The following is a 21,542-nucleotide window of genomic DNA, read 5'->3' as shown; positions in this document are numbered from 1 at the left end:
CACATTTATTGACATAAATTTTATCATGTTCCCTTTTTGATGTCTAAAATTCTATAGTAATTTGTGTTTTCTCTTTTTCCTTAATCAGTATTGCTAGGGGTTTATTAATTTTATTAATCTTCTCCAAGAACCAACTTTTGGCTTTATTTTTCTCTATTATGTGCTTGTTTTCTCTTTCATTCATTTGCTATCCTGTATAGTTTCTTGAGATAGAAGCTTGAACCATTGATTTCTTTTCAGACTTTCTTCCTTGCTAATAAGGCAGTCTTAGCTTTTGCAAGGTACTGGTTAACTGAAACTCATGCATATAGGAACTATGTCTTTGCTTTGCACATGCAAAGGAAGGACTGTTGTCATATATCCAATTAAGGCTGTAGTTGCATCCCACAAGGTTTGATATGTTATATCTTCATTAGTATTCAGTTCAACATATGTTCAAATTTCTGTTTGATTTCTTCTTTGACCCATAGGTTATTTAGAAATGTAATTTTAAATTTCCAGGCAGTTGGTGTTTTTCTAGGTTTTTATTTATTATTATTGCTGTTGTTAATGATTTCTAGTGGTTAGAAAACATACTCTAAATGGTATCATCTTTATTTTTAGTGTATTGAGGTTTATGGCCCAGTTTGTGATCAGTTTTGATAAGTGTTCTATGCACCCTTGAAAAGAATGTGAATTTTGTTGTTGACACAATGTTCTGTATTGGTCATTTAAGTCAAGTTGTTTAATCACACTGTTCAGATCTTACTGAGTTTTTATTGCTTTTTCTATCAGCTGCTGAGAGAGGTTTGTTAAGGTCTCTATGATTATGCCTTTTTTTGCCTTTTAATTCTGCAAATTTTTGCTTCATATATTTTGATGTTATTGGGTACATACAGGTTCATGATTGTGATATCTTCCTGTTGGATTGGTCCCTTCATCATTATGTAATGTTCCGTTTTTCTATAATAATGATTCTTGCCTGAAATTCTAAATCTTTCAGATTCTAAACCTGAAATTAGAGAGTCCATCAGTTTTCTTTGGGTTAGTGTTGCATGGTATGTATATTTTTCCCATACTCTACTTTTAATCTTTCTGTGTACATATTTAAAGTGTGTCTCTTTTAAGTACTATGTTTCTTTATTTGTTTAATACGATCTGATAAACTTAGCCTTTTACTTGAAGTATTTGTTCATACACTGTAATGTAATTACTGGTATAGTTGGATTTATATGTATAATCTTACTGTTGTTTGCTATTTGGTCCATCTGGTTTTTTTTTTTTTTGCTTTTTATTCTTTCTTGCCTGCTTTTAGATTAGTTCAATATTACATTTTTCTCTTCTAACTTGTTTTATATACACATATGTGTATGTATATGAAATATATGTAAAATTTTGTTTTAATGGTTATCTTAAAAATTACAATGTTCCTTCTTATTATAATAGAATATAAATCATTACTGTTACCACCATCACGTAACTGATTAAGTCTTAGTTCATTTAAACTTTACAAGGCATTTCAGTTATTTTTTAAACAATTACTGTTAACTTATTTCCTTATATATTTACCCTTTTGATATTGTTTATTCCTTCCTGTGTTCTCATGTTTATGATGTAGGATAATTTCCTTCTGCCTGAATAACTCCCTTTAATTTTCTTATAGTACACACTTACTGGTTAGAAATTTCTTCAGTTTTTTTGTTTGTTTGCAAACATTTTTATTTTTCCATAATTTTTGAAGGATATTTTTGCTGAATATAGTATTCTAGATTGGCAGTTATTTTCTTTTTGGCCTTTTAACAATGCCATTCTGTTATATTCTGGCTTCTATTGTTTCTGTTGAGAAATCTGTCAGTCTCATTTTTTTTTGAAGGCCAACTTTTCCCCCCACCCCATGGCTGCTTTTATGATTTGTATGATTTTTCCCTCCCTCCCTCTCTTCCTTCTGTAGTTTGTTTATGATGTCCTAGGTATAGTTTTCTTTTAATACATCCTGCTTGGAGTTGGCAGAGCATCTTGAATCTCTGGATTGATTTCTTTTGTCAGTTTTGGAAAGCTCTCAGTTATTCTTTCTTTGAATGTTGCTTTTATCTCTTTCTCCTCTTGTCTGGGACTTCTGTTATATGTATATTAGATATTTTGAGCATATCCTGCATTTCTCTTAAACTTCTCCTCCTTTCCTTTCTCCTATCTTCTACTCTTTTTTCTCTGTATGCTTCAGTTTGGGATTTTTTTTTAATGACTTGTCTTCTAGTTCACTAATCCAGTTTGCTATAAGACCAATATATTGAGTTCTTAATTTCATGTGTTGTTTTTTTTGGTTCTAGAATGCCCATTTAATTATTTTTATATATCCTAATTCATTAGTGAAATACTCTGTCTTTTTTCAGTTTTGTTCATTTTCCCCTCTGTTTTCTTTAATATGTTAGAAATATTATAAATAATTGTCTTTAAGTAATTGTTCTTGTGTAAACTCCATTATTTGGATCATTTGTATATTATTAGATTCTCTTGTATAGTTTTCTCTTAGTTATTAGTCATATTTTGGGGTCCATTTGCATATTTAGTAATTTTTTGTTGTGTGGCAGACTTTGTATATATATAAAAGAACCACAGAGACTTTAGACAGTGTTATGTTTTCAATAGGGTTCTCATTTTTCTGTTGTGGAAATGGATAAGTGGCTAATTACCTCCAACCAGTCAGGGATTTAGCTGTTTTAGGGTTGTGTTAAAGTTTAATAAAACTCCGTTTTCCTGTCATATGCCATGTGTTTTTGTTTGTTTTTTGTTTTTTTAAATTGAGAGCCTAGTGAATGTCTCTTTCCTTAGCCCTGCTTTTAGATTAGTTAAATATTACATTTTTTTCCTGTAACTTGTTTTATATACACACACACATATGCACACATATATATAAAATTTTGAGTTTACTCTCATAGCTCTCAGTCTGCCCATCTACAGGCTTCAAAATTTGGCAATTGTCTTGGTGGTTCAGAATTCCCAAGTACAAAAAGATGGTCTGAGTCTCATTCCTACACTGTTTCCTTGACATCAAGTGTCCCCTCCCAAAGCATTACCAGTCTCTTGTGTATCTTTCCAGAGATATTCTGTTAGTCCTTTTCAAGTTTTTTTCCCACTGCAAAACCTTCATATAAAATAACAATCTTGGGCCAGCCCGGTGGCGCACTGCTACAGTGCGCCACTTGGGAAGTGCGGCGGCGCTCCCGCCGAGGGTTCGGATCCCACATACAGACCGGCCGCTCACTGGCTGAGCAAGGAGCGGGGGCAACACCGAGGGTTGCGATCCCGTAGCCGGTCCCGGTCTGGTACGGGCGTGACACTGAGGGTTGCGATCTGTTGCCAGTCACGAAAAAAGACAAAAAAAAAAATAATAAAATAAAATAAAATAACAATCTTATGTGAAAGGCCAGTATGTAAGAGTCAGCTGCTATGGCTGGAGTAGGGGGTCCTGACACATCCTCAGGATGCATTGCAATGCTAAAGTAATTTAAGTCCAAGAGAATTTATTGCAGTAATCTTTGTGTTTAAAAAGTACATTTTGTTAATGAACATATTTTGAAATGTTAATTTCTTTTAGTGGTTTAGATTTTAAAATTGTGATGTAGTTTTGAATCAAAGAGGTAGAGCATAATGTGGTTAGCAAATACATGAAAATAGTTACTACTTTCTAAGAAAAATGTCTATTTTCAGCAAATTGGAAATGATTATCTCTGGCCAAAGAACCTTTGAAATGTTTTTGTACCAAAAATTCAAGTAATAGCATTTTCTGTGTTCTTTTTTAAAAAATGACAAATTTTTCAGTTATGTAAAACTCATCCAAAGTGATTTTGCCTTTGATACTTATTCTTTAAGCTTGATTTTGAACTGCATACTAAAATTTTAATGAGGATTTTTAAAAAAAATGATCGTGTCTGTGTGTGTGAAAGAGAAAGAGAGAAATCAGTGTAACATGTTTCAAAAGTTAGAGTCTTGGGGTTTTTGTCTGAAAGGACTTAATTTTATAGATTATTCAAGTGAGGCTTCAGATAATTTAAGTAACCTACTTAAGGTTTTACAGATAATTAGTAGCAAATTTGAAATTAAAATTCTGATTTTCTGTCTCCAAAATAATGTCTTTTATTTGGTTTGATAAAGATACACAAGTATGTACTTATTACAGAAATGTTTTGGATCCATAATTATTTTTAAAAATTAGATAAGCTATGTTATAAATGTCTTATCAAAACAGTTCTTTCCTCTTTGTATCATATTCTTTAGAGTATTACCTCAATATTTCAGCTTTTCATTTTTATTTTTTATAGTTGGAAAACATTTAACTCTCAACAGATGAATTCCATACTTGAACTCTGCTGCATTCCCGTGCCACCTCCTCCCTTAGAAAACTGATCTTAAAACAGGTAAAATCAAGAATTTAACATTTTAAAGAATAAAGAATAAATTTCCTGTATAGCTAGATATGTTAGTGGTTTTGGTGTTCTTTGGTGGATAGCTTCTATTTATTAAGGAATTTTGTCTGAAATAATCGCATCTTAATTATTGCCTTTGAGTTCTATTTTTGAAAGTGTTTACCGTTTAATAGTTGTGTTTTTAAAAACTTTCTCATACCTAAACTTTACATTTATTGCATTATTGAGTTTACTCGGCATAATTGCATTATCTGGCCACATTTAGATCAGTGCTGTCCAATAAGCCTTCTGAGATAATGGTTATGTTCTATATCTGTGCTGTCCAACGTGGGAGAAGCTGCTGGACACTTGAAATGTGGCTAGAGCAACTAAGGAATTTAATCTTTAAATTTTATTTTATTTTAATTAGTTTCAATTTAAATAGCCACATATGGCTAGTAGCTACTGTCTTAGGCAGTGCAGCTTTAGGTTTTTCCTTAGAGAATTTGGTATTTTAATAATAACAGCATGTCTGAAATCCCTAAATTTCAGATTTATACCTTGCAATGTCTTCAAAGTTGTTGACCGAGTTTGAAAATTTGCAGTTGCAAAACCCTTACTGGGTATCTCATATATTGCCCTGATAATTGTTTAGCTTTGTTTATCCAGTAATTTTGATCCACTAGAAACCCTTGAGAGTACTTATCATATTTTTGTTCAGTATTGTATCCTTAGCATCTTACTAAGTACCTACCATGTAATTGATGTTCAATAAATATTAGTTGAAAAAAATGGATGAATAATCTTTGTACTTTACATCCAGAGTAAGAATACCTCCTAAATTGTCCAAAAAATTAAATAATTCAGGGCTGGCCAGTTAGCTCAGTTGTGCTGGTAACACCAAGATCCAGGGTTCAATCCCTGTACTGGGCAACCACCCCCCACCCCGCCCCCCCAAAAAAAACCCCACAAAAAATTAATTTTTTTTTTCCTTTTTGTCTTTTTTACTGACCGGTAACGGGATCGCAACCCTCGGTGTTGCGCCCGTACCGGGGACCGGCAACGGGATCACAACCCTCGGTGTTGCACCCGCACTGCGCTCAGCCAGTGAGCGGGAACCGGTCTCCACATGGGATCCGAACCCTCGGCGGGAGCGCCGCCATGCTTCCAAGCAGCGCACTCTCCAGTGCGCCACCGGGCCGGCCCAGAAATTAAATAATTTTATGGATATTATTCTTATAATAAAAGTAGTCTCCAGCATCCCTTGAGGACTTACATTGTGCCAGTCACTGTTCTAAGACCTTATATGTGTTAATTTATTAAATCTTCTAAAATAAACCTTTGTCATATGTACTTATACGATCCCCATTTTTTTTATTCTAAGACCTTATATGTGTTAATTTATTAAATCTTCTAAAATAAACCTTTGTCATATGTACCTATACGATCCCCATTTTTTTTTTTAAAAAAAAAGATGTCCGGTAAGGGGATCTTAACCCTTGACTTGGTGTTGTCAGCACCACACTCAGCCAGTGAGCGAACCGGCCATCCCTATATGGGATCCGAACCCGGGGCCTTGGTGTAATCAGCACCACACTCTCCCGAGTGAGCCACGGGCCGGCCCTATGATCCCCATTTTATAGATGAGGAATTAGAGGCCACAGCTTAGTTAAGTAACTTTCCCAAGGACACATACCTTATAGTCATGGAGCTGGAATTCAGAGTTAGACAGGCTAGCCCATACACTTTAACCGTTGAGCAGTACTGCCTCATATATTCCGATTCTGTGTAAATGGACAATTCCTGAAAAAGATGTATGCTGACTGTCAGCTAAGGCACAACTTCTAACCATGTAGGTAATGGAGAACTTATTGTACTTCGACAAATACTGTGAGTTTGCTTTCTGGTGAGTAGTTCTTGACCTTCTTCAGGTCATGTTCCAGCAGTTTATTATTTTGTTAACTATGTTATAGTTATGGCTTGCTAATAAAAGTTGCATTACTGTAGTCATCGAAAAGATAATTTTCTGTTGTATCCTCTTTGCTTTGTTATATAGTCTAGAATTGAGGCAGTATAGGTCTGAATTGAGCTGTGCTGGAATATCAGCTTGAGTTATTGCTTTGAAATATAGTTTTTCTGGTTTTTGTTTTGTTTTTTGGTGGGGGGCAGCTGGCTGGTATGGGGTTCTGAACCCTTGACCTTGGTGTTATAACACCATGCACTAACCAGCCGAGCTAACTGGCCAGCTTGAGATACGGTTTTTATATACCAGGCACTAAAATACAGTGGAAGAAGTGATCTCCAGAATTCAATATTGTCTGGTTAGATAGAAAGCTTGTAATATATTTATAGCTATGTTCTATAACTCCCTCTAGATAACTAAAAGATACTGAGTCTAGTCAGGAAATATATGTTTACAAAATTTCTTTGTAACCAGTACTAAGTGTACAAATGAAGACACTAAGATATATTTTTAGGATTTTAGAATTAGAATGTAATTTATCGTTGTAGGAAACTGAAACCCAAAGGGTTTAAGTGATTTGCCCAAGGACATATAAGCAGTGTGGTTTATTGATTCAACAGATATACATTTGCCTGTCTTATGTCCAGACACCTAGAATCCTTGGTAGTTTTGAATGCATAGTGGTGAGCAATACAGAAATGGACCTTGTTCTCATGGAACTTCTATAAGGACTATTCCTATAAGGGAGACAGACAATTGATAAGTAAAGAGTTCTAATAAACAAGTGATAAAATCCAAAGTTTTAGGAAGGAAGTAAACCTTGTATTAGGATGGAAGATACTGGAGAATGGAGAAAGGACTGCTGTTGAGATAAAGAGGTCAGGAAAGGGCTGCTGAGACTTACAGGATCAGAAGGAGCCAGCTATTTAAATAGCAGAAGCAAAACAGCATTCTAGGCTGAAACAGAGTGCACAGATGTCCTGGGATTAAGGTGTATATGAAGCCATAGAGAAACAGAAAGGAGGGTACGGCCAGAACAGAGAAAGCTGTAGAAAGAGTAGTATGAGCCATAAGATAGGGGCCAGATTACATAGTGCCTTTTTCATCCATAGGTTTTAAATTCAAATCTGAGTTCTGCCACTTAAAATCTATTACTCTGAATAGGTCACTCAACCTCTTTACGCTTTAATTTTATTATCTATTAGATGAGAATAACAGAAGCTACTTCATAGTATATAATATAATGAAGTTTGATTATTTACAGAAAACACTTAAGTAATGTTTACGTTGTGATAAAAACTCTTCTCCGTATATAAAAACTACATGAAGTAGGTACTGTTATTATCTCCAGTTTTGAAATGAGAGAAGTGAGGCACAGGGTTTGAATATAACTAGTAAGGGAGTGAGAGGGTTTGAATATAACTGGTGAGGGAGTGAGAGGGTTTAAACATAGGTTAACCTTAGGCAATCTGGCTTCAGAATCCATGATCAAAGTGTGATCCAGAGATCCTTTAAGGGGATCTGTGGGTCCAAACTATCTTTCATGTTAATATTAAGACAGAATTTGCCTTTTTCACTGTCATTCTCTCATGAATATACAGTGAAGTTTTTCAGCAACAGATTGAATACAGAACAATTATAAGATATGTGAAAAAAAAACAACTGTAAAACAATGGTATTCTTACTAAATTTGTTTTTATTTAGGAAGAGTATCATTTGCATTTAAAAATGTTATTTATGTTAACATGTAATGGGCTTATTTTTGAATGAATTAATAAACATTTTTAATGAAAGGGTTCTGAGACAAAAAAAAGAGTTGAGAACTACTCTTAACCATTAGATTCTACTGCCTCTCATTAAATCAGATAAAATGTAGAAAACATCTGGGACAGTGTACTTGATAGGTTTTGTTAGGACCAAAAATAAAGATGTCACTGCTAATTTATTTAGGGCCTTGTTCATGAGCACAAGTCATTAAATCAACAGATGTTTAAGAGCCTGCTGTGTGCTCAGCACTTGGGATACAATACCTGAAAAGACAGATAATAAACAAATAAGCAAGATACTCACAGATTGTGTTAAATGATATAAAGGAAATAGGCAGAGTGATGGAGGGGTTGGAGGGATCAGGAAGTAAGGAGAACGAATTCAAGTACAGCAGACAGGAAAGGCTTCTATGAAGAGGTGACATTTGAACTGAGTCTAATTTAGCTATATACAGAGAGCTGGGAGGGCATGCCAAGTGGCAGGTACAAAGACCAAAGGTGGCCAGAAACACAAAAGCTAATTTTTAAGAAGTGGTATGTGATTATATGCACAAGCTTATACTCTTGTCCTTTAGTTAAACATTTTTTCTTTTTAATAGAGGATTGTTTCATATTTTCTCCTTTAAGTAGTTAATAAAGTACTGTTTTAAAATTAGTAGTATAGAATTGAGGAAATATGATATTATGATTATAATTAACAGCACTATATTTCTCTATTTGAAGATATTTTTAACTTTTAGTCATTTTTACAATGGTATTGGTAGAAATTGTAGACATTTGATGGCCAAATTCGTGGTTATAGGAGAGATCAAATAGCAAATTAAATTAATAAATTTAGCCTGGATGTGATACTTTTTTTTTTTTTTTAACTGGAGGATAGTCATCAAAATTACTCAGGGACCTTTTTCAAAATATATATTCTGGGCCCTATTTCAGATAGGGATTCTGATACAGTGTGTATCAGATTTAAAAGATATGTTTTTCTTTTTTAAAATAATGTCTGGGTTCCTTTTAGATTTTAAAAGCAGTTTATGTTCTTTGTAGAAAAAATTTTTTTAAATTATTGATAATTCTAGTTGACACACTTAGAAAATATTGTCTTTTTAATTGAGGAACATTCACTTAAGTTTTGACGATAGTTCCTCCATCCTGCTAAGTTCTTTATTTTTTCTTGTTCTTACCTTTTGAGCCTTAACATAGGGAGAAAAAATAAAACCCATACTTTAATTGTCTTTTTCACTTCAAAAATAATACATGCTTTTTTCTTTAATAATTCAAAATTTTATAATTAGAATATCCTCCATAATCCTTTCCTCAAAGGTAAATGCTTAATGATTTAGTATATATTTGCTTCCAGGCTTTTTTCACATTTTATATCATTTTTAAGTGGAATTATAGTTTACATGCTATTGTACAGCTCACTTTTTCTACTCGGACATTTTTCCAATTTAGAAAGTTTATGAATCTAGCTTCTTCAAAGGCCTTATTTTGTATACAGCTGTATTAGTCCATTTTTTTGTTGCTTATAACAAAATACCTGAACCTGGATAATGTTTAAAGAAAAGAGGTTTATTTTTACAGGTTTGGAGGGTGGGAAGTTCAAGGTCCAGGAGGGACATCAGGTGAGGGTCTTTTTTGTTTTTTGGGTTTTTTTTTTGATCGGTAAGGGGATCGCAACCCTCGGCACCATGCTCAGCCAGTGAGCGCACCGGCCATCCCTATATGGGATCCGAACCCGCGGCCTCGGCGCTACCAGCATCGCACCCTCCCGAGTGAGCCACAGGGCCGGCCCAGGTGAGGGTCTTCTTGATAGAAAATCTCTGTCCTGACATAGGGTGTCACATGACAAGGAGGAGAAAAACATTTTCACATACTCACTTGCTGTCCTTATAAAGCCACCAGTCCACACTAATGATAACCCATTAAACCGTTAACGCATTACTCCATGATTAGTCCATTTCATGAGAGTATAGTTCTCACGATCTAATCACCTTTTAAAGGCTCCACCTTTCAACACTGCTACATTGCAGATCAAGCTCCCACATGAGCTTTGAAGAGGGCAGACATTCAGGCCATAGCAAGTGCATATATGTTTATGGTCAGTTTGCTGAATATATGACTCTTGCTTTCTAGCTTATCTAGCTTTATCATTAATAATGTCACATTATTTTTCTATGATGTATAACTTATTCTGGTTGTATATTTGGTAAGAGCTCCAGGCATAGACTGTGCAGTGTTGTGGATAATGTGCAGTTTGATTTGGCTCAGGACACTTGTGTTTGCTACTTTGAAGGTATGGTTGCTGGGGAAAATAGGAAAGCATTAGGATAACAGGTTTCAAATGTATTATTAAAAAAGAAATTATTTCTGAAAAACTTTATTTTAATTGTGCTACAAACTAAAAGCAAGTCTCCTTATCTAAAATATATACTAGGTGAGTTTTTCCTTTAGTAAAAGGCAAACATCATTTACCTTTGGTAGTTTCTGTAAGTAACACTATTCTCAGGTTCAGTGGTTTATTTATTTATTTTTTCTTTTAAAGATAAAAGAGGAATAGAAGGTAAAAGAAAAAAGATGCTGGGATCTGAACGTGGTGTTGTGGAAGAATGGTTATCAGAATTCAAGGTAAACTGGATTGGGGATAAGAATGTATTATATGATTCTATATGTCAGCAATTCAAAGAGCAAATATAGGTTCTATGGAGAAACCTTTACAAACATAATATGAGATAAAAATGGCAAAACACAAAATAACATGTTTCTATGATTTCAGTTTTTAAAAAGGGCCCTAATGTGAATAAAGGCTGGAAGGTACTCTGTAAAAATGAAAATAGTTGTTAGAATTGATGAGGGGATATTTAAATTTTAAAATATATTCAGTGAAAGAGAAAAGCCTCCGAGCTTTAATAAGGCACAAAAATAGGATTTGTGTCATGTGTTTTGTAATTAAAAATCAAATAGTTTTGACTGAAAACTATATAATCTGTGAATACTATGGAAATTTTGTTAAAACATAAGTGCAAGAATTGATATATATCTTACTATTTTTTTAGATTAGTTTAAGGTGGTCCATTTTAGCAAATCTTGGTATAATTTGTGATTTTTAATATTTTTTATGGTTGAGTAGTTAGTAGAATTGTATAATATAACATCCCCACTTAATTTGTGTTATTTACTCTCCTGGTTATTTCTTCTATTAATTATTTTTACTTTTCTTACTTGACTATGATAAATCTTTTTAAGATACACTAATGCGTAATACAGTTTCTGACTTTCCAGATATCAAGTTCACTTCTCTTCTCCTTTGGTGCTTTCTTTTAGGCATTACCTGACACTCAGATCACCAGTTATGCAGCAACGTTACACCGGAAAAAAACACTAGTGCCAGCCCTCTATAAAGTTATCCAAGATTTGAATAATGAGGTAGGAGAGTTCATAAGAAAAATAATTTTCACATAGTAAAATGAAATATGTGTACTAAAACATAAATATAAGGGTTGTAGGTTTCTCTCCTTATTTGTGGATCTGGAAAATTATCTTCTTCTGTTTTTCATTCTGATAGTTGCTTTGGCTTTCCCCATTCCTTCCCTTTTCATATTTTAAAATGTTTTGGTCAAATTTTTTCCTGTTGAGGGCAGTATGTTTTGATTCTTGATTTGAGTGACCATAATCTCAATGGATTATTTATTCAATTTGAAACTTTTCTGTTTTCTGTTCTGGAACGTTTCCTGCTCTGGAAGTCAAATTTTAACTGTATATTGAACCACCTTTATTTATTTTTGTTATTGTTTACAGTTATTTTATTGATAATGTAGAGCTCTAGGTATAATCACTCTAATCAGTGAAATCAAACTTATAACACAAAATAATGCTGCTAGTAAATCTATCCTGAAAATGATCAGAAGAAGCACATTTTAGTTTAGTCAATCAAGATCAGTAAACTTTTTAAGAGTTTCTTATTATTCAGCCTTGTAATAGAAGGGAAAAAACGCAGTTATTAAATCTAAATGTTAACTTGAGCAAAATACACACATTTTCTTTCTATTAACACGATAGTATGACATACAATTTTAGTACCACTGGATTCATATTGTGCTTTTAAATGAAAATGAAAGGAACACACAGGAAAGTAGCTTCTTATCTTCCTAGATACAGCCTCCAAGAGTGCCTCTGCTGTGTTCTGGAGTGAGTTTGAAGAAGTTCAGGTAATCATCTCCTAAACAGCAGCTTAACTTTAAGTGCATCTTCATTTTCGTCCTACCACTAAAAGCTTGCTTATTGACCTCTTTCTTTCCTATCTTCTAAATTTGGATTGGCTGTCAGTTAGACTTGCATCTGTTGCTCAATTGCAGGATTCATTTGCTTCTTTTTCTCTTGCGGTGTATTTCTTAATGTTTTATAACTTTAGGTATGGGTAATGTACATATATGCATATCCGTCTTGGTTAGGAGTTTTCAGAATTCTCTATTTAAATAACGAATGTATGTATTCCCTATTTCTTGTTTTGCGCTGACTTAACATTTAAGCTTTGCTTATTAAAATTTGTTTTATGCTTTCTCTTTAGATTGTAAGCTCTTCATGGGCAGTGGTCATGTATTTGTAACTTCCCTAGAATCTAGTATTTTATTATGTACATAATGAACATGTAATAAATATTGATGAGATGAGATTCTAAAATACTATCATTTTCATTAAGACTCACAAGTATATAAAAAGTATCTTTTAAAAAAACTTTGGAAGGTATGATATTAAAAAAGTTTTTCTCATTAGTTCATATTGTCATGCTTTGTAACATCAATGTATGAGACGTTGGGGTCATGACTAGAAGTGGAAAATTACAACTTGAGAGTGCCAAGATCAAGACCCATCATTCATTATAATCAGCCAGTTGCTGGAGCAGGCCTGGGATTCCATCCTTTTCTTGTCAGGTTTTAAGGTTCTAACCATATGTTCAGACTTCACAAAAACAGAATGATAAGTTCTATAGAATCTCAAAACAATTCTGGACTTTAGTCATAGAAGAAAGGCCCTTATAGTTCTGCTTTTGTTGTACTCTGAAACATAATCCAATGTGTTATTTATTTAAGAAATTATTTCATAAATTTGTCATATGTCATATTTAGTATGAATTGGAACTTATGGTGATTTTATAATTTTGCTTTTAAGATCATAAAATTTCTTAAGAACTTCTATTTCCTAGAACTTTAATATTACATGTCATAGCTAACCTGTGTTACAGCTTCAGTTTTAATCTCTAGACCAACATATTGCTTCATTTTTCTCCTTTTCTTTCTTCCAGATTCCTTAGTCACTCTAGCAGTTCTTCCACTTCAAGGAGACCTCCAATCCATTAAGCCTATCACTTTTGCTTGATTTGAATGCCTTTCCTCTTCTCCTCAATGTCTCCCTTCTCTTTTTTCCTAGCTAAATTCTCTCTTATCCTAGCTAAATTTTCATGGTTTATCATTACTGTCATTCACTTGCAAACATTCATGGCTCCTTTTCCTATCATTCCCTTAGTTCACATTCTTTGGGCAAAATCTGAAGACTAGATAAAACCCATCCATCCATTTACTTCATGCATGTACATGAAGCAGCTGAACATGTCTGGAGAAAACACAATGTTGTTGACTTTCTTTGCTTTAAATTCAGTACTGAAAATCTCAAATGTGTTGCATAATATGTAGCCTTGCAGTCTTACTTCACCTCCTTGGTATACCCCACTGTTCATGTTACACCTTCTCTTCATACTCTTACCCTCACTCCTCTTCATTTTCAGCCTGCTTTCTATGTAATTAAAAAAGAAGAAAACAATTGGAGCTCTTTTATTTTCCCATTCAAATCTACCACTCTACCAGCAAGCCACATTCTCTTGCCTTTTCTGCTATTCAGTGGGTGAACTGTTTCAGGTTGTATCAAAGACCTCTTCTACTTAGGCCTGAATCTTATCTTCTATAGCCACCCTCAAGGATTCTGCTCCTGCAATTATGCCCTTTGCTCCATCACGGATTTTTTTTTTCTTTCCATATTCCACTTTTTAGAAACCTTCTTTGACCTTGCCTCTTATTTTTTCTACCCCATTTCTCTGTCCCTATTCACAGTGAACTTCATAAAGTCTTGCTTATTTATAGCCTCTGTCTACTTGTCTCAATTTCTTCACCTCACATTCTTTCTTCAGCCCATTCAAGTTAGGCTTCAGTCTGCATTATTTCACCCAAAATTCTTTCAGTGTGTTCATCTGATAGCACGTCTCTTAGTAATTATCATGTCAAAACAGTGTTTCCTAAATTTGGGAAAGGTGTCAGTCATTCTTAAGCTTTTTTTAACCTGAGGATAATGATTTTTAATTCTTTTGATGTGGGGGATAGTGCCATTTAGGGTAGGTCAGAGTCATTTATTATACTGAGAGTTTGAGAACGTGGTGGCATGATACATTTGCTTAGAATAAAAGGTTTTAAAAGATAGCATTGGCAATTTTTTAACAGTCTGATTTTGGAGTGGTATCTGATTAAAAGTTGCTTGTGGGGGATAGTGCCATTTAGGGTAGGTCAGAGTCATTTATTATACTGAGAGTTTGAGAACATGGTGGCATGATACATTTGCTTAGAATAAAAGGTTTTAACAGATAGCATTGGCAATTTTTTAACAGTCTGATTTTGGAGTGGTATCTGATTAAAAGTTGCCGGATGGCCAGCATCTACCCACCTTCTTAAAAAAAAAAAGTGATAATTTTGGTAACTTTGTATTTATACACTGTTTTAGTCCGTTTTGTGTTGCTATAACAGAATACCTGAGACTGGGTAACTTATAAGGAAAAGAGGTTTATTTGGCTTACGATTCCAGGACAGTTGCATGTGGCGTGGGCCTCAGGTTGCTTCTACTCATGGCGGAACATGGGGGTGGCTACAAGCAGATCACATGGCGAGATGAAGCAAGAGAGAGAGAGAGAGAGGAGGTGCCAGGGCCCTATAAACAACAAGCTCTCGCAGGAACTAATAGAGCAAGAACTCACTCATTACTCCCCCATCCCCCAGGGAGAACATTAATCCTTTCATGAGGGATCCGCCCCCGTGACTCAATCAGTTTCCAACACTGCCCCATTGGGGATCAAATTTCCACATGAGTTTTGCAGGGTACAACACATCCAAACTCCATCATACACTGTGCATAATTAAAATATAGTGTCCTACATGCTGGGGTACCTCTTGCTACTGAAGAAGGAGAGCGAGTAAGGGTCTTTAAAACAGAAACTCATTGTAGTTGCACCATGGCCCATAAAATTTAGAGAAGGCAATCTTTGGAGAATATTTTGCTAAAGGGGAGAATGAATTTGAAACATAAGTATATATTTTTAATAAATTTATGAGAGCAACAATCTTTAATTCCCCAAAAGACCTGAATCTTGCTGTCAGTATTTAAGAAAGATGCCAGCAATTTACTATTTCAGAAATTTATTACTTGTTCATTATTGGTACTACATGGAATATACTATTTGTAATTAAACAACCCTCATCTCTCTTCTACTATAAGAAATGTGGTGGAGAAGAAATATCAACTTGATGTCAGAAGACCTGAATTTAGTGTTGTCCTCCACCACTAACATATTGTCTGACTGGTCTAGACTTCATTGTAAGGGGAGAGTTGCAATATTTTTACCTGTGCTCTTACAGTGATTTCACATAAAGAGCTTAGAATTTACTAGGTTAGGTTATGTGTTTGTGTAAATTTTTTAAGCTTTGGAGTTGTCTTCAAGAGCTAAGCTTTACTTATCTAAATATATTAACTATACATCAACAAAGATTTGACTTTTAATTTTACAATTGTAAAAGCAGTGACTTCATTCTAGTGTGTTAGATGATAATAGATGTATATAGAATAGTGACTGTTCTAGAGTGTTAGATTATTACAGACATACATAACTACATTCAGATTTCTAAATGTACGTGCATTATTTTATTCATTCAGAATAGAGGTATGCATATGATATTACTGAAATCATTTTTTTAAAGAGCTAATGTTAAATTTTAATTTAAAATTTATTTTATGGTTTCTTGTCAATGTTTTATACGCACTTTAAACTCATAGCCAGTTTTGTGCAGTGTGCAATTTTCCAGCAAAAACACATTTAGGGAAAAGTGGAGAAGTTTATTTTAACTGCTCATTTTCTTCAGTTTTCAAGGTCATGAAGTTCCTCATAAGTCATGTTATGTGATATCATATGAAAAATTAGCCAATTAAACATTGAAAAAGCTATTTCTATATACTTTCTTCTTTTTCATAATCTTTCAAATAAGTATAATTCATGGAATTTGAGTCAGTTTTAAGACATAAAAGTACTTTGTTTGTTTCACTTATATGTATTTAAAATATTAGCTAGAACTTTAGGTGCCCAAATATTATGTATTACAAAATCCTTCACTCTATAATTTGTTTAAAATCATAATTTGTCTAAATCATAGTCTCAGTTGAGATTTAAAGTTTATTTCCAACAAGACTATTTGAAATCATTGTATTTTATTCCAATGGAAACTTTTAAAAATGGAGGGTGGTAAGAGCTGGTAAGAACAGAAAGGAAAATTCACCAAATACAAATATAGTAACTTGGCTAAAAGACTAATTAATTATCTACTAAATTTAGCAGTGCAGTATATTGAGAGGTATGTTGATATTATATGGGCACAAAGCACTTCTGATAGTAGATTCATCAGTTTAATATGTGATCTCTCTTTGCATGCATGAATAGAGATTAAAAATTTTGGTTGCATTAATTTAAAATATGGAGAAATTAATATTGAGATTTTTTTTTTTGGCATCTGGCCAGTGCAGGAATCGAACCCTGGACCTTGGTGTTATCAACACCACACTCTAACCAACTGAGCTAACCAGCTAGCCCTAAGAATTTATTTTAAAAATATTACTCAGTTATATATGCCTTTTAAAAAAATACAGGTATAGCCAAAGGAATGGAAATGACTAATGCACTTTATTTTCCTTTTAGCTTCTGGAGCCTGTCTGCCACCAGCTGTTTGAGCTCTATCGTAGCTCTGAAGTTCGACTTAAGAGGTTCACACTGCAGTTCTTGCCAGAGTTGATGTGGGTTTATTTACGGCTTACAGTTAGTCGGGACAGACAGAGTAATGGTTGCATTGAAGCACTTCTGTTAGGAATTTACAATTTGGTAAGTTGAAAATGATAGTTTGGGAAACTTTAAGTATTATTTAAAGTCTTCTGAAATAATACTTAAGGAATGTTTAGAGAAAAATAAATTGAAATGTCTACTGAATAATTTGAGCTAATTAAGTTGAGTACTGAGGTAAGTATTGATGTGTTTTTTATAAAGTAGGTAAAACTTTGATAACATAAAACTTTGATAGCAATAAAAAATTGATAGCATTATTAATATTTTGTGACTTATTTCTTCAAATTATTTTATTTGACCGATATCTATGGATCCTTTCTGTGTAAGGCTTTGAGTTGGACACCGAAAATACAAAGAATTAGATGTGGAACCTACTTTTAAGGAACTTCTGCTCTGTTAGAGAAGACATGTTTACAGATGACTAAATAAAATTTCAGACAAACTCAGATGCTGTCTGAGTTACCATGGCAAGCTTTATTAAGAAAATGACATCTAAGCTGTCCCTTATGAAGAGGTATAGTTTTGATAGGTTGAGATTAGGAGTAGGAGAGATTTCAGGAAGAAATAATCAAATGAGCATAAGCAAAGAGGCAGGAATGTCAGTCTTGTTCTGGAAATAGAAAATAATTTTGTTTGAAGCACAGAATACTCACATATATACAAACTGGAAAAGACTAGTGTCAGTTTTAGAGAGTTTTTAAAGTGAAGATTTTAGGGCTGGCCCGTGGCTCACTCGGGTGAGTGCGGTGCTGATAAAGTGAAGATTTTAGGTTTTCTTTAATAGCCATTTGGAAAGCAATTAGAAGGTTTTGAACAGAAGAATTACATTATGTAGTGGGAAGATAAATCTGGTGGTGGTATGCAAAGAGACCGTGGTATTGTAAGTTTGATTTAGTCACCATTCCTTATATTTTGAAAGCTACATATATAATTGAGAAGAGTAGGGGAAGTGGACGTGGGATTTCTGTTTCTCTCAGGGGAAGATATCTGTTAAGGGGAAAATGTCCAAATACACTGTTATGGCATATTAGGATTTTTAAAATCTGAGTAAGAACACAGTAGAAACTAAAGGGAGAAAAGAAACCACTAATGCTTCTGAGATGACAGAGATGAAGATGGAGACTTGATTAATTTTGCAAGATGGAGAGAGCGTACTCTAGAAAGGAAAGAACTTAAGTGTTATGAGGACTATAGGAAGCAAGATGAAAAGGTGGAGGAGAGTTTGGGAACATAGGAACATTTATATAGGACCCTTCTGAAGATTTGGGCAGCAAGGTCCTTTTTCTTGTGCAAAGCAAGGGAACAAAGTAGCACAGCATCATAGTTCCACCCTCAAGTGCCTCTGTACAGAACCGGATGGTTACTTGAACTCATCAATAAAGAATCATGAATTTTATGAATATATCTTGGAGTCACTGAGGGGGTAGTGATTGTGAAACCACCGGCATAAAACTTCTGCTTTTATTTAGCTTTAGGATTTGGAGCTTGCTTGTATAAATTTCCAATGCAAAGTGTAGTTTGATCATAAAAATGTGATATAGCAATTTGTACATTTATTAATAATTATTTGATAATATATATTTGATGCTACACTGTTCACGAAGCTCTTCATTCTAAGTTTTGTGGATCTTAAACATTATTATTCTGTTTTTTTCCTCATGATGCCTAGTTTAGGACATTGAAATTTCTGCCCTTTGAAGTCTTGTATTCTGTGCATTTAGTATGCATTGTAAACCAATACTTTATATAATAAAGTTTTGTTTTATCATTGAGAGGTAATAAAGTACAGGAAAACTGAGTCTCACAATAAATAACTATTCTTTTCTACCAGTGCTTACTCTAAATATTATCACTTAAAAAATCATTAGAAAACCTTTCCATCACTAGAAGTCTCAAGGAAAGAGCATGGGCTTTAGAATCTCTTGTATTCAGTTCAAAACCATGTTCTGCCACTTACTGGCTATTTTAAATTTGGGCAAGTTACTTAATATTTTGACTTCAGTTGCCTCATCTGTAAAACAGAAAAAATATTGCTAGTAGGATTAAAAATAATTTGCAGAATTCAGCATGTTTCCTAAGATGTTTAATAAGTGTTTATCTTTATTATTATCATAATTAAAAGTGGGGTTTTTAAAAATGAAAAGCTGTTCTAGGAATGAAATTCTGTACTTGGCTAACTTGCCTGATTGTTTTTTCTTTTAAAGCAGGAAATTGTTTTATTTATCACTCTGTTTTCCCACAGTGCTTATCACAAGCACTTAGTATATGTTCGATTTAATAGAGTTTAATGTTCTAGATTTTGCAAAGCAGAATGTTTGACAAGTTATTGGCAGTACTTGTTAGTGCTGTGGTTTAATTATCTTTTGACATCTCAAAAATAGTGTATTATAAAAAATGGACCAGTTATATTTCAGAAATGCAACCTCAGGCTCTGACTTCTTTTAATTCCCTTGATATTTTTGGTTTCTCTTCTCTGTGGTTCTCAGTTTTTCTTACACACTGGGTTTCCTCTGTATACTCATTTCTCATTTTCCTCTTTCCCTCCCTAGCACTTCTTTGCCTTAAACAGCCCCAGGGGGAGTTTTATATTGCCCTCAGCTTAAACAAATTTCAGCCCACTGTTCTCCACAAATACACACAAAGATAAATTTAAAATATTTGGCTTAATCTGAAATTTAGGAATGAAAATTAAGATGTTTTTGTCTAATTTAAATCAGAGTCATTCATCTTAGCATAGACTTTCTTGAAGCACAGTGGCCCAGATGTGGTGGTAACTAGTTTGACTACAAAGAAGTTACATGACTTCTCAAGGGACTCTTTTTTTTTTTCCTTTTTGTCTTTTTTACTGACCGGTAAAAGAACGGATCGCAACCCTCGGTGTTGCGCCCGCACCGCGCTCAACCAGTGAGTGGGAACCGGTCTCCACATGGGATCCGAACCCTTGGCGGCACACTCTCCAGCGCCCGCACCGCGCTCAACCAGTGAGCGGGAACCGGTCTCCACATGGGATCCGAACCCTTGGCTGCACACTCTCCAGTCGAACCCTTGGCGGCACACTCTCCAGCGCGCCACTGGGCCGGCCCCTCAAGGGACTTTTTAAACCTACTTTCCTGCCAAACTTAGAGGTATAGCCATTGTTCACATATAATTGGTACTCTCCTGTGACATAATCAGAGAAGAACCCTATAGGGAAGTTCTTTTGGCTTTTTGTTTGTTTGTTTTTGGTTGTTTTGTTGTATCTTCCTTTTATGGCATGCAGCTACTCAACCTCTGACCTAGGTCTTCTTTTTTTTTTTTTCCTGTCCTTTTTGAGACCGGCTGCACCGCGCTCAGCCAGTGAGCGGACCGGCCATCCGTATATAGGATCCGAACCCGCGACCGGCCATCCCTATATAGGATCCGAACCCGCGACGGGAGCGCTGCTGCACTCCCAGCACCGCACTCTCCCGAGTACGCCACGGGCTCGGCGCTGACCTAGGTCTTCTAAGGGCAATCTTCTGTCTATGGATTTTATGCCACGGATGTATACTAATATGAGTTGTAAGAGAAACAGACAAAAAATAAGGCAGTGGGAAAAGGAATGATACAGCAGCATTTCACTCCTCTGATTACTGCTGTTTGTAGGCAGATATTTGTTGATACCTGAGGACGATTGGCAGTGCCAGAAACTAGAGAAAGAAAGGACACCTTTGTCCTTTTTTGTGAAGAGATAAAATGCTTTTAAAATCACTGTAAGAATTTTCTTACAGCTTAGTATAAATTACCTAAATATGAATTTGTTTTTAATTACCTGGACTAATATTAATTATATTAAAATATGGCTTATTTCAGGCCATTAGTTTATTGCTGAATGATTGTGAGAGTTTCTTTTAGTCAAGATTCATTCTTAAATGTTCTCATTATTAAAAAAAAAAAAAAGGTTAACTATGTGAGGAGTTGGATATGTTAATTGGCTTGATTTTGGTAATCATTTCACAATATATACATATATCAAAACTTCACATTTTGTACCATAAATATATATAATTTTTATTTGTCAATTATACCTCAGTAAAGCTGGAAAAAAGTATTCTATGTTAGAACAATGTGTTTTTCTTGTTTGAGTAAGTGTAGATCTCTTGGCTATGACCTTTAATTGTAATCTGTTTAGCTCAGCCATGTTTCTACTAAAAGGTTTAATCACTTATAATCTCCCTGTCCTGTGTGTAAATTTAACATGAAAATTGATTGTGTGCCTGCTTCTTGTCTTTGCTGTCATGTTGTATTTGATTTGATATGTTATTTCGCTCAAT

General features: G+C 34.3%; 1 protein-coding gene across 2 annotated transcripts in view; it reads left to right on the top strand.

Annotated features, from left to right (window-relative positions):
- Window positions 1-4,316: 4,316 nt before the first annotated feature.
- FAM126B (family with sequence similarity 126, member B) overlaps window positions 4,317-21,542 on the top strand; it is a 51,800-nt gene continuing 34,574 nt past the window's right edge. For both annotated transcript variants that reach the window (XM_008591152.1, XM_008591151.1), the window contains exons 1-4: window positions 4,317-4,394; window positions 10,654-10,736; window positions 11,433-11,534; window positions 17,110-17,289. In XM_008591152.1, coding sequence (XP_008589374.1) covers window positions 10,686-10,736; window positions 11,433-11,534; window positions 17,110-17,289 — 333 coding nt within the window. In that variant the 5' untranslated portion in view covers window positions 4,317-4,394; window positions 10,654-10,685. The remainder of the gene's footprint in view (window positions 4,395-10,653; window positions 10,737-11,432; window positions 11,535-17,109; window positions 17,290-21,542) is intronic.

The sequence above is a fragment of the Galeopterus variegatus genome, unplaced genomic scaffold, assembly GCF_000696425.1.
Source record: "Galeopterus variegatus unplaced genomic scaffold, G_variegatus-3.0.2 Scaffold6707, whole genome shotgun sequence".
NCBI classification, from domain to species: Eukaryota; Metazoa; Chordata; class Mammalia; order Dermoptera; family Cynocephalidae; genus Galeopterus; species Galeopterus variegatus.
This window is presented reverse-complemented; position numbering and strand designations above follow the sequence as displayed.